Source organism: Cygnus atratus, chromosome 12, assembly GCF_013377495.2.
Source record: "Cygnus atratus isolate AKBS03 ecotype Queensland, Australia chromosome 12, CAtr_DNAZoo_HiC_assembly, whole genome shotgun sequence".
Lineage (NCBI taxonomy): Eukaryota > Metazoa > Chordata > Aves > Anseriformes > Anatidae > Cygnus > Cygnus atratus.
In genome coordinates, this window is record NC_066373.1 from 18,082,889 (window position 1) to 18,110,289 (window position 27,401).

Genomic DNA, 27,401 nt, shown 5'->3' on the forward strand with positions numbered 1-27,401 from the left:
AACCCTAAAATCTTTGGAGGAATTAGCAGCTATAAATTCATAGATAAAATGGTTTAGCTGACATATCACCTTTAATTTTTCCAGTTGTCCTCACTCTTTATCCTTAATTTATCCATTACAGCTGAAGATGCACTTTATACATTATGTATCAGGAAGAGCACACTGCACAGATAGCAAAACTGAATAGAAACAAATTTCTCACCTTCTCCAAGTCAGTATTCTAATCCTAAAACCACCAGACCACATTTATTTGCTCCATATTTGATAAATACTTCCCAGTGCTGACAGAAGAGAATAATCCCTATTGCCACTACCTACATATTTAACTGCACAGATTTTACAAAATGCCCAATGGTCTGCTACACTGCTACAGATCAGAAGGAACATCTACAGAACTTATACCCATATTTATAGATTTGTTAGAGCGATACGCTCTTACATATGGAAACTAAACAGGCCTGATCAGAAGAAAATACTGCAGCATTTCTGACTCAGGTCTCTCTCTTCTCTGCAGCTCAAACTTGCGCTGTTCCAGACATCAGCTTCCTTCAAGGAAGTCTCAAGGCCCAGGCAACACTTAAATGCTTTGCCAGCATTAAGCAGATTGCTTGGCTGGGACAGAAAGTAGCAAACAAATAAACAAAGGTTGTCATCCAACAAAAAAGTAACCTTTGCACATTCAGATTTACTATTTCAGCTGTACCAAAAATCTTTCTACTGTATTTACAACCCTATCAGACTGTTCTGAATGCTGTGTAATTATTTTTTTTTTTTATAAGCACAGGCAAGCAAAGGTCATACCTGCATTTAAACAGTAGCCTCAATCTGTCATAAATTCGTAACTTGTGATAAAATTCTGGAATTCACCTATTCGCTTCTGCTTTCTAATCTATGGTCTCCTTATGTTTTTGGTTTTAAATCAACGTTATTACCAAATTACAACAATGTAAGGCATTGACTTGCTGCATAGAAAGCAACAAAACCAAATCCTGCTTCATTACATGGCTGTACCTATAGTTAAGAATAGTAAGTTTTGTTTTTTTCCTAAGGCGGTATCTTCTTCCTTAAGTCAAAAAATACTGAATAGCAACTGTAAATACTGATGCTGGATCCAGGCCATAATACAAATCAGATTTTGGTTGTTTAACTCATAATTTATATCTTTCTTTATTTGAAGTAAAGAGGGGAAGGGGAAGAGTCAGTAAAACAAGATAAAAACTCATTTTTATTTCATTAAAAACTCTTCTGTTTACATTATGAAAGTTTAGGAGGAGTTTCCTACAGATTATGATATTTTTGGCATCATGAAATTGTCTGTCTTCTGATCAGAGATACTAAGTAATGAACTTGAACCGCACCCAGCTATGCCAGGATGTGTCATTAATTCTTATTGTTCACTTCACCTCTCCCATTGATTTGAAAAACTGCTCCCTAGGGCACACCCACTTCTAGAGTCCTTAATACATGTCTTGAACACCACTTTGACACACAAATTAACAAAGCAAGCATTATTAACAAAAAATTCTCTTAAAGATCAATTCATAATAGTTAGTGTTTAACCTGCTTAAATAGAATTAAAATTACAACTTAAAGATGCAATTTCTGCATAAATTTATGCAGTTATCCAATTATCTTAGCTGAACTGTGTTTTCACTACCAAAAGAATACAAATGAAAACTGGCCACAATATAAACCAATAAAACCAATTTAGGAAAGGGAACCTAAATCTCAAGAAAAAAATATTATTATGCAGTTATAATGTTCAGAAAAAAATAAAGCACACAAGTAGATCTATATATACTGACCAGTTCTGTGGAGGTACATGAATTACCAGAAAATACATACCTGTTCCCATGCTGAAAAATCATTTTCTCTTTCAAGAAGAGGAATATATCCTATGGTTAGGAAGCAAATCCAAATCATAACTCCAAATAATGTTAGCCATCTCCGAAACAGGGATTCGATACATAAAAGTAAGTACATGACTGCAAATATGACCAGAACAACACATACTGCAATAATGAAGGCAAGATGCATATTTGCTTCCTGCAAAAACAGAACAAAGCATTATGTTTGATCTAACTTTCTCCTTTAGTAAAGATGGAAAATGCATCTATACAGTCCTGGAAACAGTTTAATTAGCTTTAAAATATGCTAAGCTGAGTTCCTAAGTAGTCAAGCTGTGGCAGTGTTAATACTTTCTGGTATTCATACATAAAGAGATAACAATAAATACTACTATAGGTACCCTGTCTGTCCAGTTTCATCATCATCATTTCCCAAATTAGCCCTTTTGTTGTTGTAAACTGTTATAACTATTCTATATTGTACACAAATAAACATATTTAAAGAAGTCAAGCTTTGCTAAAAGGGGTGCAACAACTGTTTTCCCAGGTTTTACAGCAGTTGACTTGTAACACATATAAACAGCACTGATATTTCTTTCCATTTTTAAGGAATAAAAGCTAAACAGGATATGAGTGCAACTGGTATGATTAAGTCACTTTCTCATGAAGCACTCTATTTGGAAAGCAGCGTAAGAAGGCAGTGGAGAATTTTAACAGCTCCCTCATTACCCTTTTACAACATTATCATTAAATCAACTCCCCTTTTTACCAGCTGTCAACTGGGCTTACTTGAAGAAAACTTTTTTTTTTTAAACAGAATCATATTATGCTACACAACAGCAAATTTCTTTAAGATGTACCTTTCCTATGCCTATAGGATCCCTGCACTTTGCTAAATGACTACTGATTCAACAGGTCTTATTATTATATCGTGGGATTGTTTGATGTCTTTTTAGTAAATAAATATACAAATCCTAAAAAAAAAAAAAAATCACATCAGGAGTTCATAACCGACGTTAATTTACATTTCTTAGATGAATCTAAAAACAAAGTTTAAAAACAAAACATGCAGGAGACATTTTAACTTATGATTTTGTTATGTCTTTGGCCCCACTATTATTTATTTACTATCATAGCCACTACTCAGAGTAGATTACGATTTATTCGTAACATATAGGAAGGGAAGAACATGCCTTCTCCTAACTGTGCATGGGTAACAAAACTATCTTGTCTCAAGCTATCCCTTCAAAAGCATACACAGCATTATTTACGTAATTACTCGATTTCTTTCAACATCAAACTTTCATACCACATAGCTCAAAAATTACTTAACCAGAAATGTTGAGTGCTGTTTTATGTGTATGCTATTATACCGATTCCTCATCATCTTTGAAAACACTGAATACCACCAATTAAACAGTATACTCACATCTTTGACAAAAAAGATGATAATTAGTGTAGTCCAGAAGATGATTGCAATGAAGAGCAGCAATAGCAAGAGTGGATGCTGCTGGCTTGTATAGCGGTACTTCTCATAGAGAGGGTCTGTTATCCTGCAGTCATCGTTTTCATTGAAGAAGTATTTACCCTTAGCTGGCATTTTATCCCAGGTTGGCTGCTATTTCTCTCAGTTCCCAGGGCACACAAAAGGACCCAGCTGAAGCCTCTACTTCAAAGAGAATGTCTGACTTTTCGCTGCCGCCTCTGCAATCTTTAGCCACGCTGAGCACCCCGGGTTCTCCGATTTTACTTCTCATGAGCACTAACTTCAGATTCCCGATGCAACCAAAAGCAAAAGAGTTAGCGTCCCCAAAACCAGGGGCTATTCACCAGCTCCAGGTAGGAATCTCTAGATCAACTTGTATGTGTGAGGCAAGGATTTTTTTATTTTCTTTGAATTATTTTGAAAGTCTCTACCTTCTTTCCATAAGGTTGAATTTCACTTCCTGAGATGAACTCTGTAGAAAAACAGTATTATTAAGTTAGATGTCTTCAGACAAATGGGCACAACATTCCCCCCACCCAAAAAAGCACACTTAAACTCACTATCTGCATGCTCTAAAGAGCAGCAACTGAAAGCTGCTTCTGGCTCGCGGAGTGGAAGCCCGACAGCCCCTTGCACAGGCGATGCTGTCTAACAGCCACAGAGGCAGGGCTCCAGCAACACTTGGCAGCGGCTGCTCAGCGTGCACCATCACACCTTACTCCACCAACTGAAACTTCATTTGAAAAGCGTACTAAATTTGGTTTGTTTCCTTTTGAGCTAATGAGGTATTTTCCATGGGCGCAGCATGCAACAAAAACTAAAGACAATTCACGTTATCAAGACTGGAAGAACTAGTAAACATGGTGGTTTGAGGGCAGAAAGTTCGCTAACCAGCTGATGTGGAAACTTGTTGAACAGCGAGCATACAGCTCCCTTCTGAAACCGAAATATGCAATAGATTTTTTTTGTTTGTTTTGTGGGTTTTGTTGTTACAAAACAACACTTTTGAAGTGATGTGTATATATAAATTTTTAATCATAATACGTTTCTTGCTTTACTTCTTTTTCAAAATGTGTATTTTAAAAATTAAGGTTTTTTTTTACTCCTTTCACAATTTATTTAAAAAGGAGACCAAAAATTAGAATAATACAACCGAAGCCAAAATTCACTCAACTATATATTTAAAAAACAAACAAACAAACAAAAAAACATCTAGCTCTATATATTTCATTCAACTCCAATTAATAGCGTTTCCAGGGCAAAGGGTGCATTCTATTAACAATGAACATTAAGAGATTAACTGTATTGTAAATTACTAGTGACCAACGTTTTTCAAATAGGTTCGTGAATATAGCTCACTCAGTGCCAAGAGACGTAAAACAAAAAAGCAGGGGGATGGGATGGAGGGGAGCATGAAAAACAGGCTTTCAGAAGACGTTTTATTAGAACTTGATAACAGGACAACAGCTTCTTTGCCACTTGACTGCCGTCACCATGGTGCCCAAGACTATTTCTCTGGGGAGAAAGAACCAGCTAAAAGAAAAGCCAAACTCTAGCCAGTTACTCTAAGACAAAACTTCCAACGACGCATGTTCCCACTGCATTCACATTACAACCAGAAGCAGTTAAGGAAAAACAGTTTCAGAAAGCATACTAAATGATTTAGTTTATGCAAATATAGCCAAAGATTAATATACTACCCACTTATTAGTGACCAAGCAGGCAAAAACAGATGTACCATACTGAGACTGGACCAAAACAAAAAGTGAGCTTCTGCACCAAAATGAATAACTAACTTCTTGCTCACAGTATAGAACAAACTTAGATTAATCACAAAAAAAAAAACATATTGCACTACTTTTATTCAGTATCATCCAGAGTAAATGCAGATGCATATTGAAATCTGAAATAAAAGACGTGTTTCAATAGATCTTCCCCTTGTACAGTTAATGGCACACCTGTGCCATTATTAGGCACACCTGTACTTGCTGTTACTGAGCTTTCTTTCCCAATAAAAAGGTCTCCCATATTTTACCTGAAAAAAATCACCTGGCACGTATGCTATTTGCGTATGCATCATTGCGCTCTTGCAAAGGTGTGTGGATGCATCGTAGAAATCAGTGAGTCACAGAATCACAGAACGGTTTGGGTTGGAAGGGACCTTAAGGACCACCCAGTTCCCACCCCCTGCCATGGGCAGGGACCCCTCTCTGTGTGTATTCTCAGAAGAAAAAATTATTTAATATACTCACAGAAATACAATTTTATGGTAATTTTTATGATAATAGATATTTTGAAAGGCTCTTAAAAAAAAGCCTTTTTCCAGTTTGCAAAACCAAATCCATTTTCTAAAAACCATTAATTGCTAAGCAGTGATACACTCACAATTATGAGACATATAATCCTGTCTTGGGCTACTTAATCTGCAATCCAAGAAAAATGACTTTACAGCTTTTCTTCTGCCATTTATTCTTCTGACTCTGCCAAGGAAAATACACCACCAGGCACAATCTATTCTTCAGAACTACACTGTGGCTCTGGTTCAGTTATCTAACGTTCAAAAGATGAAAAATGTCAAATATCAGCTTTAATACTATTCAGGGATGGCTTCAAGAGTTTTACAGGACACAAAAATCAGAGAGACACGTCTCTTCAATGACTTAATCCATCTCAATAAAGTAAGAGAGTGATAGCTTATTGATTCACATATTCCTTCCCTGATTGTTACACTGACATACATTGCAAGTAATTACTAATGAGCCCTGGCTCACAGCATTTTCTTCTCAAAAACTCCGTTTAGTAAAAAAAAAAAAAAAAAAAAAAAAAACCCTCAAATGGTACCGTATTGGTTTAACAGGAATCTGCTGTAATACACTACATGAATACTACTTTGAGATGAATAATTCAGTTCTGGACTAGTTTCAGTTTGCATCCTGCATCCACTGCCACTACCAGAACCCTTTTTAAAAAGAGCCACCCAGCAACTTGTGTTTCTTCAGTACAAGCAAAATACTTTAAAATTTCAATTCACTTAACCAGACTTGAACACAAAAATAGTATTAGTGATATTAATTCCTCCCATTAGCTTAAAACTTCCTTAAAAAAAGGATCTATTCTTCAAGAAACTAACAGACTTAGCTGAAAGTTTCCACTCTTTTTGCCCTTCCTCCCCCTCTGAATTTTTTTTTCCAACAGCCACTTTAAAGCAGAGAAGAAATACTTACGAGAGGGATAAATGTTCTGTCTCAGAGATGACATGACACACTAGTAAAATCATCAGTCGAAGGCACTCCTGTTTATGTATTTAAGGATCACTTGAGCACTGTTCACCACAGGATCACTTTTACTTTTTTTGGTCATTGCTTCTTGGAGATTTGGCGTTCTGACACCACAAGAGAGATGTAACCCTCAACTGGCAATAGACCACAAAATCCAAACAGCACTCCCAGAAGCACGAGCAGCAAACAAAAAGGAGCTCTGATCATCACTTTATCAAGAAAAAAAGCTGTCTTTGGAAGTCTTCGCTGTGTTCTGAAGAATTAGAAAGGAGAAGGAACAATTTGTCGACAAGATTAGTGTATATATATATAAGAAATAACCCAAATAGTATGGATTGGAAACTGCACTGAGAACTGACAAGAATGTCTACCAAACAAATGAATAAAACTCAATCAGATCTAGATGAGTTCCAGCCACATGCATGGCAGTTAACTTGAAAAATATTTGGCCAGGTAAAGAAGTTGGCCCAATGAATACACAAGAACATTGGGCTCATGATAGGCAAAAAAGAAAAGAAAAAGAAAGACAGTAAAATTCCTTTCAGAATGTGAATCAAACAGCTGCAGCCTAGTAAATCTATTCTGTTCCAATGCACTGGGAACAAGGTTGCATTCAGATTCAGCAACAGAAACTTACCAAGGTAAGTACTGGGCAAGATCTTGTGCACACACACACACACAGCCACCTCTTGCTCACCAGAAAAGAGTTATTTCTGTCTTCCACAAAACTGGGTATTTCTGACAGCAGCTCTGTGGTTGCTTCCCATTAATATCAGCTGTCAAATACCACTACACTCTCGTCTCCTGGACGAAGCCATAGGATTTTGTTATAGAAGACTGAAAGCTACTAGGCTTGGAATGATGCTCTTTTGTTCTCTTGGACTAGTTAAAACTGTCCGCAGCGCTCTGTGTCAATATACAACATTTGCGTAGGAATTGGCCAGGACTCAAGAGTTGCAGAACAGACATGGCCATACTGCAGAGCCTATAGAGACCAAGTGTTTAAAAAATATATATAAAAAACCAGAAATATGATATCCTGGGCTACACTAACAAGTCATATTACAAAAAAAAAAAAAAAAAAATCAGTGAAGACATTCTTTTGCAGTTGGCTCAAGATAAGTAATTACAAAAAAGCAAGTCTCTTCACCAGGGAAACTAATCTGGGAACTTGCATCACTCAGACAAGAGGCACATCACCTGATGGGGTGATTACATCCCTGTGCCTCCACAGCTGCCAGGACTTCCCTCATTTTCCATCTCCAGCCTTGTCCTGAACAGCATGCAGAGGGTGCTGAAGGACGGGGTAACTTCTGAACTGTCCTAAAGGACCGGTGCCAGGGCAGGGCGAGCAGGGAGACACGGGAGAACATCCGAGGCCCTGAGAGCACAGCAGAAAGCTCCCGTCACAGCGGCACAGAGAGCGTTCTTCCTTCCTGACAGCGCAAGGTGGAGCGACAGAACAACGTGCTATCTGACACAAAAATCAGGCTGATAACAACAAAACAGCTCTTGGTAGGCCCTTCCTTTATTCTATTTATGAAGCACAAACTGCTCTCAGGTTTCAGACTGTGGAGTGGACCTGGCAAATCCGTATCCTCCTGCTCAGTCTCCCACTCAGGACTGACGCAGATGGCCAAGAATCACATCCTTTCTCCCCTTTCCTTACAAGTACTGTCCCTACCAGACACTGACCAAGTTGATGCCATTCCAAGGAGGATCCAAGTACGCTGCAGTTCTGTTTTCCATTTTGAAATTATCGATGTATTCACAAACACGTTCTCAGTAACTGCCTGGATAATAAGTACTTATTTTTCCACTTAGCTGCTCATTTGCCAGGGACTCAAGTCTTACTCACCTCAAGCTGTTTACTGAAAAGCAGTCTCATCCATGAAAAACTAAAACCAAACCGTAATAGCAAGAATCAAGTAAAATGACATATATTGCCTTATTTTTCTCAACAGCCAAAGCACAAAAGTGAGCAGAAGCAGTTTTTCTGTTTTTAACTACTACAGCACCAAAGAAAAAGGTGCACTTCTGATTTCCATTCCATCTTTTGTTTCACACAAATGACAACAGTGTTTCTGAAATTACATTAGCAATTTCCATGACAAGAATGATTGCTGACCATAATTACCCATTAGCAGATATTAAAAGGGAATCAGGAATCTGTAATCATCAAATAGAATAATTGCAGGAGTATTAGTAGATGAATTATGAATTTCAGGCAAAAATAATCTACGGTCTAGTGGACTCCACAACTAATTCAGTCTAGGAAACGAATGTTAGCAATCCTTTTGGATTTTGCATACTTCGTAGCAGTCACCACAGGAAATACCACTCATGTTAAAGACAACACTTCTTCCTTTTAGGAATTTGCTTCCAAATGCTAGCCTGCAGTCATCTTAGCTTTTTCTGCTCCTATAAAAATATTAAAAGGAGAACAGACGCATTTGTAATGCCTTATCTGCTATCAGCAGTAAATCTAACTTGTGCAGTAAGTTTCTTTACAAAGGTAAACCATTTTTGTACCCTGATGTTCTTTATGTGTCATTCCACCTTCCTTATGTATGTTTAATTTGTGAAGAGCTCCTTCTGGAAAACAGAAAAAATCTGATCTACATTTACCTTGTTTTCCTATTAAAAGTGAGCATTCCCACTTCTTCGCATGATCACTCAAAGCTCTATTTACATACAAAAGCCAAAACAATACAAAAAAGTAGTCTGACAATTGGAAAAAATTCAGGAGACAGAAGAAATCCTGACATGTGTCAGAACAATCGTTATCAATGAAATAAAACAAAGGTTATCACTATGCACTCAGAGCCGTAACGATGATAGTGCTAAATACTCTGCAAAGAAAAACTAAAACGTTTTCTATTCGCATTCCTATTTGAATAGATTGCTTCTTCTCATGACATGTGTTGCACAATAGCCTTTAAAATCAGAACAACAACTTGTGTAGTAGTAATTTGAATATAGTTTTCCAGTCACTGGTAGAAACAGAAGATGAGAAATAGCAGAGGCCATGGTTTCACACACATCCGAGCCGAGCAGGCAGCTCCGAGCACAAGAAGGAGAAGGTGTCTCCCACCTGGACCCCTCTCCTGGCCAGCCTGCCCAGGCACCCAGCTCCGGCACCCACCGGCCTCTCTTTTGAGCCTACTCACCAAAGAAATCAGAAAGCTAGTTTTACCCTGTCACTTCTCTGTCTGGGTGCTGGAGCGTGTCAGCGAGCAGAGGCATCCGATGAGCTCCGGAGCTGGCCTAGCATTTGGAAAGGAAAGGCAAACCACAAGTACAGGAGCAAGGGCAGCAGTGAGTTGCTAATTGACTCATCAATTTTCACGGGTCCACAGCCCAAAAAGAAGTTTACTGATAATATCGCATCTGGAGCTGTGGTGCTCACTGACGAATACCGCTATGGTTACAGGACAGGCTTCAAGGAGAGCCATTAGCCCGTCACAAAGAAATCTCTGCACTACTGATCCACACAGGACACAGCAATGATTACAGAAGATGGCTCAGGAAACTGAAGACTCATAATTTACGACTAGCTCATAAACTAAGCTAAGTAAAAAAGGAAAAAGAATCCATATAACCAGAGCAGAGTGACTGAATTAGATGGGAGAGTTTACTGCTGTTCCAAGGTAGTTTATTGTGCAAACATAAGGCAGCTCAAACAACAATCTCTCCAGCCTTATAATTAACTTCAGTTTCTATCTCAGCAGGAAAAAAAAAAGTCCTTTTATAATGCTGATTTTCATAGGCAACAAACTCTAGGGTGTAAAAAAAAGTATTATCACACTAGAAGAGAATTCAGCTGTGCTTTGCATCTTTCAAAGTCCAAGGTGTGTGATTATTTCATGAGTCCTAGACACTCCGATGTACCTTACAAATAGATTTTCTAACTGGTTTAAAATTGAATTTATGACCACAAAAGTCAATATCCCTCTTACAGTAAGTTTTCTGTGACCTGTTTTAAAAGTCACACCTTTGAACGCAGTGTCCTCAGAAGTCAGGATAAGTTTCCATTGTATAATTTCAATTATATCAAAAGCAGAATGCTTGTTCGGTTATTTATAGTAATAAAGAGCAACATAAACTACATTTAAAAAAAAATCCAAAATACAGAATATTTAGCTTGAAGACTATAGGTAAAAATAGTGTTTCCAACAGAGGGGGGAGGGGGGAAGACTCAATATTTTCTACTGAATACCACTGATTTTTACAGAAATTGAAATCCCTGATATCTTCAAAACATTTTTCTTATAGGGGAAAAAATACATTACACTAGGTAATACTCAGTCTATACTGAAATTAGTACTAAGAAAAAGGATCATTTAAAGAAAGGTGTGTTCAAACTGACAAGTTTTTTTTCCCGATGTTATTGTTTAGGATGCTAAGGCTGACAAGCTCCCTCAGCTTAACAGAATTACGTAATTACATCTAGACTTAAATCTCTCTCATTTGTATAGCAATATTTTAAATATTCCTCCACTTTTCTCTCTCACTAAAGCAACCAAGAAACAGTCTGCTGATGTGCCAGCGCCAGGGCACATGGACTTAACTTGCCTCTTCTTACAGCTAGGTACGCCAGGAGACGCTCAATAAATAAATAAATCACAGTGAGTGCAATGGGCATCACGCATTACTTTTACCTTCCCCCCATCTCATTTAGTTATTTAGGGGGAGTGCTGCAGTTTCAGAGAAATGCATGTTTCCCACCTCTAGGGTAAACAGTATATTTGCACAGAACAGGTGCAATCACAACATGGCAAGGGATAAGGGGCATGCTATGGGCAGGAGGAAGATAAAACCTGTCCTAAGTCAGATAAGAAATCACTTGCTATTTAGATTTAGGTTCAGTCCAACTAAAGACGGTGAAACAGAGAAGCAGGCTCAGAGATAAACACACCTCTCTCTTCTTTCTACAATACTTGCATGCTACTGACCTGAGGAGAAACCCATACAGACAGCTGAGGCTCAGCTGATGCACTGATCCCAATAGCTTTGGGTTTTTAGTCTGGTTTTTTTGTTTGTTCGTTTTGTTTGTTTGTTTGTTTTTTCCCCCCAGTCTCTGAGTTTTTGGAAGAACTAACATAGATGTTCACGCTGAAAATATGTCACTGAGTAGTAGGTAACTGACCCTGTAAGGTTGCTCAAAGCATAGATCAGCACTGCCTTCATACTGTACTGTTATCAATAGCTATTATAGAACCAATCATTTTAAAATGCTTTTACCAAGCATCATAACCAAAATACAAGAGTAAGCCGTAATACAAAAACAACATTGCTTGTCTCTAAGCCAAAGGTAAAAAACATTTTTTCTGTCTGAATTTCTGCTTTTTCATCTGTATCTGCTTCAGGAAGAACTCTAACTTGAAGAATATCAGATCTGCAGACAATTTCACTTTGGAAACAAACCTCAGCCCAAAGCTGATGACAGATGGACAATGGAACCAACATGACTGTACATCAGCACCAGGAACAATGTACTGCAGGGTGCTACTGCAGTACAAATATTTTTGAAGTATAAAATGCCCTTAAAGTTTCATAAAGCAAGCCTTCCTACCATTTCTGAAACAGGGGGAAAGGGACATATTAAATCCAATTCCCCTTTATTTAATGACCAGCACTTCAACAGTAAATTCTATAGAGTACGTGTTTTTAAAATCTTATTTCTATGTACTATTTATTATATAAGGGGATTTTAACATTCCCCAGGCATCTTCAAATATCAGCCATGCAATATTTGTTACACCACCACACGCATGCTTTACAGCCAAAACCAAAACTAAAACTAACACTTGCAATAAGGAAGTTCCCTCCCTTGGAGGTTAAGAACTGAAGTACCACTAAGGAGACATACCTACGCTTCTGACAGGAAGTTTTGCTTCTGCTGTTATACCCTACCTCAGCTCACAAGAGACACCAAAAAAGAACAGAATGCTTAAGTAAGGTTTCAAAAACACAACATGAGGTTTAGGAAAGGTCGTTTATGAGCTCACTGAAATAAAACACCACCAATGGGATGAAAGCTCTGAAGTCTTATATTTTCAGTCATACTTGATAGCAACAGAAGCTTCAAAATTGTTAGGGGTTTCATACATATTTACCACTGATCCATACTACATGCTATGTGAACCAAGTGTTCACAAGCACCTGGGTATGGTCTCTTGGATAATTGAAAGAAGAAAGGTGTACAGAAACAGTACAAAGCTCTGTGTTGTACTGCTCCATAGGCAACCACATAACCCATGGGAATTTTTTACACTGTAAGTTTTGATTGTCTACCAAGATAATGCAACTGCTGAACACAAATCTGTAATCACTATCATTCTCATTTCATCTTATCCTGTATCTTTCATTTTCAAAGCTTTGCTTGGCAGCCAACCCAACGGTTCTCTACACTAACAAGCTACTGGAAACCTACATCATGTGAAGCACTGAGTCACTATGGGAAATATTGGTGTCTCAGGAGGCAACAGCTGAAGTGAAGCAGGCACTTAAATTAAATTATCCTTGAGCAGCTTTACCCTTTGGATTCACTGATACTAAATTCAGTTAACTAGTATTATAAAACAGAAATAGTTAATACCAAAACATGAAATAATTTCATAGCCACAGCAAAACTTCAGGATATGGTAAATGTTCCTTTTCTAAAAAAGTCTGAAGTTACTTCCCTGGAGCAACATAGAGTCCACAGAAGAACTTTCCAAAATAGCAAAGTACGTAGCCACTATCACATGAAAGTTTATCATGCTGATCAACATCTAACCAATCCCCAGAGCAGGGCAAAGCCACTGAGAAGGTACTTTTTACCTAGACTGTAAGGCTGAGCTGTACATGACAGGTTACTCTGGGGTTTTATGGTCCTAAATTTTACTTAGAATCTTGATTAAAAAAAAAAAAAATCTTGTTGTTTGCTTACTATTACAGGTCATACAATTCATCAGCAAAAGTAGCATTTCTTCACTCCATTGTGGTCTGCTTGATCATTTTGAAATTTGTGCAACAGAGTCAGTACAACCCAGTCAGGTATAATTCTTGACACCAAATCTTTGAGATATTCACACCAACCTGCAACAAGATGAGGACTCTTTATCCCATGGACCACCGTAGGCATTAATAATGTTTCTACTTCTTCCCTTTGTAGCTCAAGGAAGAAAAAAGACTACTCATCCTCTGTCTTTTGCCAGGAAAATCAATAGGAGAAAAACTTAGTTTACTATACTCTGACAATGACAATGCACTGTTTTCTTAAAACAAAATATACATATTTGTATACTTATCTAAAATATCTTTGTCACCAAGAACGCACACACAAGCGTGCACTCTGCATGTCTATACGCAATCCCACTCGGCAGCAAAGCTATGAAAGCACTTCTGTCACAAGGGGTTAAATGCTCAGTTCATCATTAAGCACTGGGACAAGCTGTGATCAAATCTTGCTACTTTTTGGACAGAAGTTGCTTGGCTCCACTTAGCCAAGTTCATGGGCATCAGTATTTATAGAAGTCAGGTGGAGACTGGAGACAATTCTTAAGAAAAGGTCAAGATCCTGACAAAGCCTTCCTGCAGCCTTAGAGATAAAAGAGAAAGGAAGAAAACAAGATCACATCTTGCAGAGCTGATCTGAAAAGGCAGATATAAATCTGCTGCGTGTATGTGTGCGTGTGTGTAAATGGAGATAAAAATGAGACTATAACCTCTGTACATCTTATTAGAGGTACATGTTCTATCTGGAATGCCCAAACAGGTTTCGTCTTTACTTTCATCTTATTACTTCTCCAGCAAGGATGGTTCCCTGGTATTCAGCAGACAGATGCCTCGAGCTGCTTTGAAATGGGTCAGTGCAGTGCAGAGAGCAATACCAGCAGCTGCTCACTGGTACTCAGGTAGGAGAGCGAGGAGAATGTCCAAACAGCCAGGGTGTCCCAGAAATTTCATAATGCTTTCTAGAAACATATGCTATGATTTATTCATTTATTTTTCAATTACCCAGAAAGAACACTTCAGAGATTTTACACAAGTTGCTAAAGCATTATGGTTTTCAGTGTTTGTGAAAGGACTTAACTGCTGTTATTTGTACTTGTATCATGTTAGCTCTTAGAAGGTTACAGTAAGGATTATGCTTGATACCCAAAACTTCACCAAACTTCTTTTTTTTTTTTTTTTTTAAATACCTGTCTGAAAATACAACTTTCACCACAGCCTCTGATAAGCAGTTATATGCAGGATGAACTTTATGGGCAGACGGATCAAGCTGCTCAGCCAGAAGGGGTGTCAGGACCAGGCCCTACGGACAGTACGCTTCACATCATGCACAAGCACTGAAAACAAAGGCAGAAACGAGAGCAGTACTTTGCTTCAGCACCTACAGAGAGGAAAAAAGATGGTTCTCTCTGTATGCATAACCAAAGCTCGTCAGAGGCACAGAGAGCAGCCTCCTGATAAGCAGTATCTTTCAGGAAGCGACACGCAGTACTTTGAGCCATTTTTTGATCTACAAGACAGAGAAAGCTGCCTGCATTCAGTGCTAACCACAGGCCCTATTACCCTAGCAACTGTTTGCAGGCCCTGCTCATTCTGCCTGCCGAACAGTTACCAGCTACACTGCGAGCACTGCGCCTTGCCGCTCTGACTGCAGGTGCTTTTCACACTTACCAGTTTGTTATTTATGTGGCATTGAGCTGGTGGATCAATGCACCTGCAGCACAAATCTGTTTTATCTTGTGTTTTTTTTTTTTTTTTTGTGCGCGCTTTTTGCTTTTTGTTTGTTTTCAGTATATGTGTTCAATCTTTATCAAGCTAAAACTATTAAAAGTTGTAAAAAACTACAGCCAAGCTGCAACATTAAAAAAAAAAAAAGTTTTCTGTTTAGACCTTAGTAACACACTATTACTTTTTTTTTTCTCCAAGATTTTTCCTTTGCTTTAGGTTTGGAGCCTTACAATATGAAGAAAAAGACATGAGAATAGCTCTCAGTTAATTTTACTGAGAGTTCATTAGCTTCAAGAAACAACAAATTTGACCTAACAGAAACTCCAAACAGAGGGATGGGTTATTTTTGTATTACAAAGTCCCAGACTTAGCATACTTCACCCAAATGTAACACCTGTTTAGAGCACAGACTTCCAAAACTGTTTGATTCTTCCCTGTTTTATTCAAGACATCTGTTCACCAACATACCAACTAATCAGATTTCCCTATTCTCCAAAATACTTCAGAAATGCTTAAAATACATATTATCATTTTTGTAAATTTAAAAACAACAACAAAACCATATATAAAGCACACCAAAATTATTATGAAGACTAAGAAGTTTTCTTCTACTTTACTGCCTGCCTAACATTTACAGATTTCCTTAAAATCACTTCCATGTTATCCTAAATTTCCAAAGAAACATAAATTGAACTGATGCTTAGCTTAAAGTTTACTTTATTCAGGAACTTGTAAGACAGCTTACTGGAGAAACAATATAAATGCTTAGGAACAAAAGTCAGATTGAAACTATCAGATAAAGCTGGGACTGCTTCCTCCCCTATACTATCTGCAGAATTACTTTGAAAACCACAAGAAATGTCAAAATTGTATCAATTCCTCCCATAAAAGGAATTTTAAAATTACTAAATGATAACACAACAGAGCAGCCTGACTGTACTTGTTACAACCAGCTGAGCATTCTTCAGTTCTCTTCTTCATTTTACCTTTGTTACATCCAAACTCCTTGGCTACCAACGTCCTGCAACTGATCACCCTGGGGAAACACCTAGAAAACAGGACTTCAACACAAAGACTGGTTTCTGATCTCTTGGAAGTAATATTTAATTAACACAGGAACTATTTCCTGAACGCACAAAGTTTGAAGTAAGAAGACCCATACAGAGCCTGTCTCAGAAGCACAGCTAGGAAGGTCTCCAGGATTTGCTGGTACAATCTTTCTTGCTGCAACGAGTCTGAAGGCTATACGGTGCTGCTGGAGTGGTTTTACGTTTCAGTGACTAGCGTTTTTCCATCTGATACAAGCACAAAATTAAGAATTTAGCAAACCGTAGTTCATATTTAAACTATTTCAAATTTAAAATTGCAATTATTTTCATGAGCAAACGCAAGAGCAGAAACACCATTACTACAGGCTGCATCAAATGTGCAGTTTCCACTCCTGCAGCTGCAGCTCTCCAGCACCACTGGAAGCTCTTTGCCAAAACCCAGTGGGGGTCTCACTACAGCTCTCTTTCTCTCAGCAAGGTCGTACTGCCTTTTGTTTTACACCAGTGCCTTGGCAGGGCTGGTATTGGCAGGAATTCGCTGGCTGAGACATGATACAGACGTGCACCAGAACTAAGCTGAGTGAAGAATGCTATGGAGTTGAAACCATACAGGACCAACTAAAGGAGGCAGAAGATACACCACACCGGTAATGCAACAGTAGACTTCAACTACTCACCTATAACAAGATCAAATAGCATGAGATAAAAAGCAGAAAGTGACAAATTCAAAAATGACAATCTAGAAGCAATCTGAGAAAAGGATATACCTTTTAACAAAAATGTAATCAAACTATATAACTAAATTCCGTAGAATTACAAGGTTAACTTTTATTGTTAGGGGACGAAAAGGTGTTTTGGTGTGTGTTTTTTTTTTCCAGCACTATACACCAAAAAAATTCTGACTAAAAATGGAATTAAGTAGTAGCCCTAAGCTCTGACCAAACGCTAGTTTCCTAAAAGATAATCCATGATTCAGAGACTTCACATTTGAAGTAGAAACGCAAGAGGAAAGCAAGCAGTTATATACTGGAAAAGTGCTTAACTAAATGCCATGAAGCACCTCAGTAGCAAATCTGGGAATACAACCCAGGCTTGATAGTTCACTGGCAAGATCTTATCTGGTAGATCAGAGAGCTCCAGTGGAAGCATAAATCACCCTATTAATTAGCGTCACAGCCACTTCCCTGCTTTTCAAAATTCTGATTACTTTTAACTTTCACTGAGTTTGTTCAGTACAGTTCAAGAGCAGGAATGAAATCCAAATATTGCCAAAAACCCAAGAAATTATTTTAACAACCACATCCTGTGGTTAAAGCATAATAAATTCCAGAGGTATTTTTCCTGCCTGTAATCCCTTCTTTCCATCCTGTGCACATACAAATTCTCAAACCTTCTGAAGCTCTTAGCCTATGTATGAGAAGGATGACCACTGCGGTTAAAGTGAAGAACTCAAAATCCATTTCCTAACTTTCGGCTCTCCCACAGATTTCCTGCTGGCTGGCTTTGACTGTGTGATATCCCTTTTTCTCTCCCAAAGGAGCTGAACTAATACCATCATCAATCCCCAAAAGGTGCTGACAAAATAAATGAACACTCGCAGGACATTTTATAGTCCAAAATGATTTGCGTCTTCAACAATGCATTACAGTAATCACCAGCTTTGACACAAACTTTTTGTTGGACTTTAATATCATGCTTCCAGAAATTGATATCCCTGGAGGAGCCTGTCTCTTTAGCTGTGGCAGGAAGCACAATGCCAGGCTTTAAATATTGCATAAAAAATAATTAAGTTATTGTATAATATTATTATATTCAAAAATAAAAATAAAATTAAATAAGAACGCATGCTAAGGAGAGCAAAATGCCAGTCATTCAACTCCCGCTGACAGTCATGGTGGTTACAAAAACTACAGAGCGAGTCAGTGCTGCAATTTCAGTTACACAAGCAGGAAAAAAATTAATTTATGTTCTGATAACCTGAGAAAGAAAGGTTTGTTGTTGTTTTTTTTTCCCCCCCAGCATAAAATCATGTTATTTAAACAATGTCAAGACAGAGCGGTGGCTGAAATCACATAGGCCTTTGCACCCCTTCCACGCACCTGTAACTGAACCACCACTTTTTTTTTTTTTTTTACACATATGGTTCAATCTGACACATGGGCCATTGCCACCACTTCCTTATTTCTAAAGCCCAACTTACTGCTCGAGCCATGAGCCCTAATGCAACGGGACAACAGCCTCCTAGTGAAATGACAGGCATCACTATCAGGGATTTATTCACATACAAACAGCTACTATGGCAAGGGCACATATTAATAAATCAGGCCCCTCTCCACAGACACACAGCTTAAATTAGTTTAGTGAATAGAAAGCTAGAGAGGAGCTTTAGCTGCTCATTTTTTAGCTGCTAAACCCATAGTTCTTGGCTACAGCTCTGGGACAGGGGCTTGTTCAAAGAGTTTCCCCTCCTCTTCCCCTCTTCCTCCCATCGTGTCACCATGCCACATCACCGTTTCGTTATGAGCGTGTGAGTGTTTCTAGGCCCACACTCGGTCGGCTCAGCTCAAAAATAACCTATTGCGTCCCTCAGTTTTTGCTTCCTTTTCTCTACAGCACCCAGCAGATCAGCGATCTGGCACGGCCGACAGCGGGGAGCTGCAGAGCACAGGCAGGAGGCAGCTCCTTCACCTGGCAGTGCCACCAAAGCCCCCGCGGGAAGGAGCTGTGCTCCCACACGTGTCCTGAGCCCTGAGATAACGAGAGAAGAGCCAGCAATAGAAAAGATCAGCTTCTCGGGGAAAACACACTTCTCAACGTCTTCGCTAGGCAAGCAGTCAGAGTAGTCAGTAATTCTCGCTTCAGTTTGGTTATACACAGTTCATAACGTCAAGGAAACATTCAAGAATTTAAGAGGCACTGATAAATATCCACTACAAGTGAAGACTCACCCCAGTCAGACTGGCTTATCCCATCCCTGAAAACTTCAGCAGCGAGCGAGGAGATGTGAGATGCCTTCCCAGAGCAGGGAGGAGAATGGCAATTGCATCATTTTTCAAGATCAGCAGTGGCAATGGTTTAGGCAGTGGCTCTCTTTCCTGTGAGTCAGTATTGAACCCATCGATGCCCTGCAGTGATCCCTGGGGCTCTGTGCTGTTAGAAGTGATGACTCTGACACAGCCTGTAGAGCAGGACCCAAGCTGACTTGTGCTTATTAGAAAAAGATCTGTTACTTCAGTTTTCAGAAGGAGTCAGAACGTACTGCTAATACTTTGGGCAACTTCCAGGAGCCAAATTACTGTTAATGCCCAGAACACTTTCCACTTTTGTCAGGGGGCCTCCTATACTCTTGCTATCAGCACTTTGCAGAAAGAAAAAGCCAGAAAAAAAAAATCTGACTTGAGAGAACCACCTTACAAACAATAGTCACATCTGTTACCTGCTAGGTTTCTGCTTCCACCACTATATCACGCTAAACTTGCTGTCTAAAAAAATAGTAACGTCGTATGGAAAAAAAAAAAAGTGTTCTTCCAACTTAAAAAAACCAACACTGTTGCATGGCAAGACAAACGCCAAAAGTATCTGTATTCAAGTGCAAGTGAGGGGGGGATTTATTGAAGGAATTTCAAGATAAAGAGAACCATTTAAAAGGTTCAACTCATGCTTTTAGTAAAAAAAAAAAAAAGTGCTGCATAGAAACTGAAAAAATATCAGTCCTTTTGTGGCTATTTTGAAGCTCATAATACATGTTTTAAATACTTTATACACCTTCCCTAGTCAAGTCTCAAACCCAGGTATTTTTGCATTTAATTTCCAGTCTAGAAAGACATGAGACTGCTCACTGATAAAGTAAAGAAAAGCCAAACATTTGTGTATGTGCAGAGTGTTTCTAAAATAACACATTCCCCAAATATTTTCAAATCCAAAAGCCAATTTTAGTGTAAAACTTCCCTCAGATATTTCTGTTGCTTTTAAATTAAGTCACTTAACTGTTTCTGACAAACTTTCACTAGGAAATACTGTGAAGCTTGCAAAGAGAAAGAGTCTCAAAGGCAAGAATTTAACAAATGAAGCAGAAATACAGTGCAACGTGCAACATGACAAAACCTGTACTCATCTCTATCACTTAGCCCGCTTCATTCAGGAGCTAATAGTCAAGTGTTTCTGGGTAAGGAAAAGCATAAACCATATGCAACCCTTCAGTGACCTAAGCCGTGCATAAAACAGGCATGTCTACATTTTTAGCTATCCTATGTGTTACACACAGCCATAAAAATGTTGTAACATTTAGTTAAACCATGAGACAGTGGTTTATACCCAGATTTCTACATTGTCACCATGGTAAACCTAAGCGTACAGATAATACAAGAAGTCAGAAATGAGGAAGCAAAAGGATGAAGCGTAAATAAAAACGTCTGGCATGTATTTTTGTTAAAACAAATGCAATCAACTTCTTCAAATGACTAAAGTATATACCATTTGATGATATATGTATTCGAGCACATACATACTTGTTTGTACCAATAATTTCATCACTGTTTCTTTCTGAATTATTCACATAAATATATTCTAGCTCAAAAAAAAAAACATGAGAAAATAGTTTGAAATTAAATGCAAACAAACCATCAAAACTTAACTTTCTAAGCGTAATTGCTTCAGTTTTTGAAAAAAAAGACAAAAAACCCACTAACATGACAACTGCTTGAACATGTTCAGTGACAAGCATAGAAAAAGGCAGTCTTTCAGACTGTCAGCTTAAATGGATTTAAAAAAAAAGGCAGAGGGAACATAGCAGTTCTGACTAAGGTGCTAACAGTACAAGTGATGTCCCATTGGGAAACAAATTGTATTGTGTCAGTAAGAGATATGAAGCACAGACTAAGTTGCAAGAATAAGTTTTTATATTTAGACAATGGCTACAGACAATGAACAGAGAACCTAATATTCACTGAACTCTCCACCCAAAACATTGATTTATGAAATCCCGAATCCTTAGACAGGGTGACGCACGGAAGTAAAAAAAAAAAAAAAAGAAAAACACCACTACTAATAAAAAAAAAGCAGCTGCAATTAACTATGCCAAGTACAAGAGATATTTTACATGTACTATGAGCCCTAGATGTCTGCATAATCGACATCATGGCTGAAAATAAATCTGTACTGTGAACATAAAGCAAGAATTTAAGTAACCCAAAACAAACAAATTTTAAGATTTGCAGAAAATGGTATTCACAGAAGTCTCATCTTGACTGAGATTATGCCTGGAAGCTAGCACAAAAATGTGTGAAGAAACCTGTCATTTAAATAAAAGGCAATACAGAAAATTCATAATCGTGAGCAAAAGTGCTGAATGAAGTACCAGTCCGATTGCATGCAATACTAATCCTTCCTCCTGCAGCTTACAGCAGGAAGGCGGACGGCGGCACTGACTGCCAGAGTCCAGTGACCACGCAGCGCCTGACCTTCCCAGAGCCAGTGCAGACTGGATTTCCCCTTTCCCTCAGGGATCAGTGCTTGGCTGGGTGATGACTGCTGCTCCAAGCAGTCAAGTGACTCTCCCAGTTTGCCCTTCTTTTATGATCCTACAGAAACTAGTAACAGAAGGTCAGCCTAAGGAACAGGGAATATTTGGTGAATCTTCTGGAGCGTCAAGGAACTCAAACCGCAGGGTAAAATCCTGGTCAATAAATCCCAAATAAGAAAGGTGTATTCTCATTCTGGCCAAACTCAAACAAAAGAAAAAACAGGAACCATCAACAAAAACACGGGTTTATTTAGTTTCACTACTACTGTTTTTAGGGGGCTTTACCGCTAGTCTTTGTTAAGAAATTAGTCACTTGCACAAAAGCATAAAAACGAGACAATAGCATCAACACAAAAACATCTTGCATATTACACATATCCAGCACATAACCTTACTGATATGTTCCATCATTTAGTGTGCTTGTAATCTAGAATTAAAATTGCTTTGTAGGGAAACATATATAAAAATGTAAGTCACAGGCCCTAGGAAAGCGCAGAAAGGTTTGCTGACTTCTCCATTAAGACAGGAAGGAAGTTATAAGAATGATTTAGCATTCTGGCTGACAAGGTTAGTGCTATATCAGTATATTTATGCTTGCTGACATTTTTAGTATGTCACTAAATCACAAAATTGTGTGTTTTAATCAAGCTTTTAGCACTTGACTGCAGAGAAAAACTAAATTTAGGCCAAAAATAGATCAAAATTGAGAAGAGCAAGATGAGTCTTACAGTATTAAAATGCTTTAAAAAAAAACACTCAGAAGTGACATTTGGCAATATTGCAAGGAGGGTGTTTCCCTCATCCCCTAGGTTATTACCTTGTAAAATACTGTTTGTATATTTATTTTAACAGAGAAAGGACAGGTGGGCAAATATCACTGTTGCCTACTTTTGCATCTTATACCTCAACATAGAAAAAAATTAATAATCAATAGCCCATAACAGTCCATGGGTAGTACAGGCGAATATCCAAAACACCTTAGGACTAAATCAAATTTTATTTTACAGTCATTCTGACAGGGGTCTTACTTCAACTCACAAGGCATACAATGTAGTTTCTATGTTCTACAATCTGTCCAAATCATCAAATTGTCCAGATTTTAAATATGTATATTTTAAGACTATCATGGTAAAGGAAACTAACTGCATAATTACATGAATAAGTTATTAGTAGATAATTAAAATTTGGGGATTAATAGCATGTAAAATCTCTCATAGCAAATGAGAATGTACAAACTACATCCCCCTCTATATAAAAGTAGAAAAAACTGTCTCACATTTACCTTATATAGGATAATAATACACACGAGTAATAACTGAGGCATTATAGCTTGTTCCTTGGCAACTTTCTGTGTAGTCATCCTCTTAGGTTTGAATGCAGACCAGTTACCAGCCCAATTATTGGCTAAAAACTACCAGAGCCGTAACTACCTAGCTGCTCCCTGACGTCAGCGTTAGAAGCCATACAGGTAGCCTGGCTGCACGCACTTCTGGAGAGGGAGAAAGAACAAGGATGTAAAATACAGCTCTGCTCTACAACCACGAATTCCTTTTGATTACCCAGGGAACCAATATCCATATTCTGAAGGTCAGCTGGACATTTCTAACTGTTCATAGGTAACTTTTTGTTCAAGAATTGGAGCCCAGTTAGAAGGATGGATTGTGTTGCACTACACAGAGGGAGGAGCGGCGCTCAGCCTCCGCTGCTGAACAAGACATCATTAAAGACCGTCCACAATTACATGGGCTGTTCCCTAACAGAACAGGTGGTTTGCGCTTATAAAAACCAGTTTTTCAGGTCTAAACTCAAACCGCAAGGTAACCATGCAACAGCCCACCCAAGGGTTTGTGCCTGACCAGAGGCACAAACCAGCAGCTGAGGGACCAGTAAGAGAATCGAAGCCTGCCAGGATCCTTCTCACAGGGGAGAGCAAAGAAAAGCCTGCACTGAGGGGTGTGGAGTACGGAGACACAGGAGCCCTACAGAGCGTCGACCAGATCCCCAGAGAATACCCCAGAGAAGGCAGACCCAGGCAACGGCACACAGGATAGTTGGTTTTGTACTAACTAGCGATCTCCAGCATCACCTGAAAACCTTTAAAACCTTCCCCCACAACTAGCTCCGTGTCCCTGTGACTACCAAGTACCCCGGCCTCCAGGAGTGAAGCGGTCCTGCTGGACGGGCCTCCTGAACAGCTCCCTTTACACAGGCGCAGCAAGTCGCGCTGACCTTCAGGCCCAGGGCCGCTGCTCCAAGGTTTGGACTCTGTGAAAGAGCCTGGGGAGACACGGCCCAGACCCTCCTTCATGCCCTGAAGGCCTTGGAGCACCCACCTACAGGGTGGGCACAAACACTGCTAACCGCTGTCCTGCACACAGGGCTCAATCAGGTATTTAACCACCAACTAGCACACAAGAGAACTTACTAAATTCAGCCATGACACTGAAAAGAAAGATGGGGCTGTTCCACACTGAGACCACACAGCTCCTCTGCCTACTGCTAGAGCTTTGCTCTAAGCGTGGGCTCACGTCTCTGCAACTCAAGGCAACATTTCTGACCGTTTTGGTCTCCAATGCAATGGGTAAGTGCAGGCAAGAGCTTTTGAATCATGCCAAGTTTCCAGAAGAGATATGTGGCCTTCCCCCTTCTGGTACCTCCAGAGTCTCTGTCTCAGTGTTAGCGCTAATCCAGCCTGACTCTGGATCTTGGAAAACCTTACCGAGATCCAAAAGAGTATTATTATACAACATAATTTGGTCTCCTCTGCCTGCAGCCAACAGTGAGCCCATTTCTGTGAGTACAGTGCCACAGTTAGTCATTTCTCATCTCCCCCCTCAGCCGCTTTTTCCTGCTCTTGAAATCCCCTCTATTTCTAGTGAGAATGTTTTCCAGCATGTAAGAACAGCAATACTTTATCCTCTTTCCAACTACTTGCTACGTAATTCAGCACAGCTTTCAGCATGCTGAATACACTGTATGCTGGAGAAGTGCTGCCTCACTCCTTGGCTTGATTTTAATGACAAAATAAATTAACTGATTCCCATCCACACTTTCCACAGCGAACACTCCTCATAGATTTACCACTAAGTAACATGATTTTTTTTTTTCAAATGCTTCTTAAAATGCTGGTTCTCCATCTGTAAATGCACAAACCAAAAGAATGATGCCTGGGATATCTGTACACAGGAAGACATGAGAAGCCTTCCAGAAAGACAAACAAGCACAGCATCTTTTAGATTCTGTAGTCTCCAGCAATTACATTTAATTTTTCCTTGTATATACATGTACTTTTTTTTTTTTTTTTTTTTTCAGCAGAGATAACTGTAAGAAAAGCCTTACCATCACTGGCTAGGGAAACTTCCAGGACAGGTAAAAATAAGTACAGCAGAACGCGTTTCTAAAACATGACAGCCTGTATGAACACAGGACAGAAATTCATTCAACATTTAAAACAAGTGTTTAAAGTTACTCTGGAAAACCAGTTTAGCTACAACTACATCCAAATTCCCTGTCTAAACATGTTTTATCAACAGTTACAGAACACACACATTCAATATATGAACACGAACAGCCTGATTCTTGCCTCAACCTGTCCAGAATCTTAGGGGGGCAGGGAAGAGATAATTCCCCCTTTATTCTTCCAATATATTATTCATGAATTCCTATTTAATCGCCATCACCCAGCAATGTTATTAGTTCATTGGTTTGCAGCTCACCAGAAGCAATGTAACACCCGTGCACAGTTCTGCTCACGCTGACAACTGATGTCCCTAAATCACGCTCTGAAACTCTGCAAGTGAGCTCTGAACATGCATGCAATCATCGTGTCAGCTCGTGGGGGAATAAAACTGCCTGTGTGGAATCTTGCATATTTGTAGCGCTGTAAGAACCACATCAAGTCACATTTACAAAGTAACTGTGCTGTTTTTTTCCCATTTCTTTGAAAGATGTATGTGGTGTTTATACTGCTATCAAATTTGCACTTTCTCAGAGCAACTCCTAGTTTTGACTACCCTCCGACATCTGTGAATTCCATACTGTTGTGTTACATTAAACACCGCACTTCCTTAACCAAATCACAGTATGTGCCAACACAATTGTCAATATAGCACCATGTTGCATCTCCTGCCTTATTTTAAAAGCGCAGTGTCCTGAGAGAAAAGGGAGTGGGGGGCTTGTAGCTGATGTTTTTTTACAATTAGCAGACTAAAAATAAAGAGTATAAAATACAAAATCCAAAACAGGATGCTCCTCAGGAACTTAGAAAAAAATATAGATTTTTTTTTAAGAAGTACTAAAGTGAAATATTTTCACATTCATTTCCTGCTGTAAAGTAAAGCAGAGGAGCGAAGATCTTTCTTATCCAGTACTGTAATTAGGCTAACAATTCAGCTAGCAATACCTCAAACCAAAATACAGCCCAGGTCACTTTTCCAGCATGTTTGCAGAAGTACAGCTTACTACTTGGGTAACAGGAGCACAGTTTTACAACACAGCTACTGCCTAAGAGAAGGGAACGGTCTCTGCCTGTCTCTCCAGAAGTTCAGCAATAGTCTTGCCACTTCCTCTCTCCTGGTTGTTCTGTTCCTTCAGAAGAAAAAAAATGCTTATCCAATTAAAAAAAATAGCTTTTTTGCCCATGTAGTTCCCCAAAACAGCTCAGCAGCAGGTCAGATGAGCAGCAGGACCGATTCGAGGAGGGGTGGGAGCAGCCCCGGGGAAGCAAGCAGAACTGCCCTCTCCTAAGGGCAGCGGCTCTCTGAGCCATGCCATAGGAATCCCACCAGAATCACAGATGAGTATTTTCAGAAAATATACTTTACAAAGACATTTATATAACTAGCAAGCAGAAAGCAATTTAAGGTTCCAGGACATTCCCAAAAGAAGCTGTGTTCTCCTGTACATATGCAAAACCCTTACTAGAAGAAAAAAAAAAAAAAAAAAAAAAAAGACAACTTAAATTCATGAACTGTATATGACTAGTTCATAAAAGATCAAAACCGGCCACAAAAAGCCGAACTTCAATTAGCTCACAAGATTCTGAAGCAACTGCCAGATTATCTCAGTTCTAGAGGATGAAACATGACTTTTCAAGATAAAAAGTCCCCTGCCAGATTGCTTATGGGGGAGAAGAGAGCTGGGCTCTCCTCAGGCCCAGCCAGGCCTCCAGCTCTGGTGGCACTGATGCTCCACCTCAGACTTCGGCTACCTATGCAGCCAGAGCAAGCAGCCTGGCTCCTCCCGGCAAGAGAGTGGTAAAGACCACTCACATTTCTCTTCTGTTATTTCATTTATTCCAGTAAAAGTGTATCACACAAAGATATAAATGTTTGCTCCTCAGACACCACTTCCCCCACCCAACTCGATACTGAGATGGCAGTCACCTCCATGGCAGCTGCCTAAAATTGCTAGCAAAGGAGTAGCAGAAGATCAGGCAGAAAGCTCCAGGAAGTGAGAAAGTGGCGATAGCCATACCCCGGCTTCCTTTCAAAT

The 27,401-nt window shown here is 39.1% G+C and overlaps 1 protein-coding gene across 15 annotated transcripts in view; it reads right to left on the reverse strand.

Moving 5' to 3' along the window:
• The window catches only part of ADCY7 (adenylate cyclase 7), a 61,264-nt gene that overhangs the window by 28,293 nt on the left and 5,570 nt on the right, over positions 1-27,401 (reverse strand). For 5 of the 15 annotated variants that reach the window (XM_035543352.1, XM_050713202.1, XM_035543361.2 and 2 more), the window contains 2 exons: positions 3,277-3,805; positions 1,846-2,046 (listed from right to left, as the gene is read on the reverse strand). In XM_035543352.1, the coding sequence (XP_035399245.1) occupies positions 1,846-2,046; positions 3,277-3,447 (372 nt within the window). In that variant the 5' untranslated portion in view covers positions 3,448-3,805. Of the gene's footprint in view, positions 1-1,845; positions 2,047-3,276; positions 3,806-3,893; positions 4,358-6,557; positions 6,865-9,781; positions 9,874-13,545; positions 13,695-19,335; positions 19,673-27,401 lie in introns of those variants that run through there. The other 10 variants (XM_035543353.2, XM_050713204.1, XM_035543358.2 and 7 more) reach the window with 8 other exon arrangements.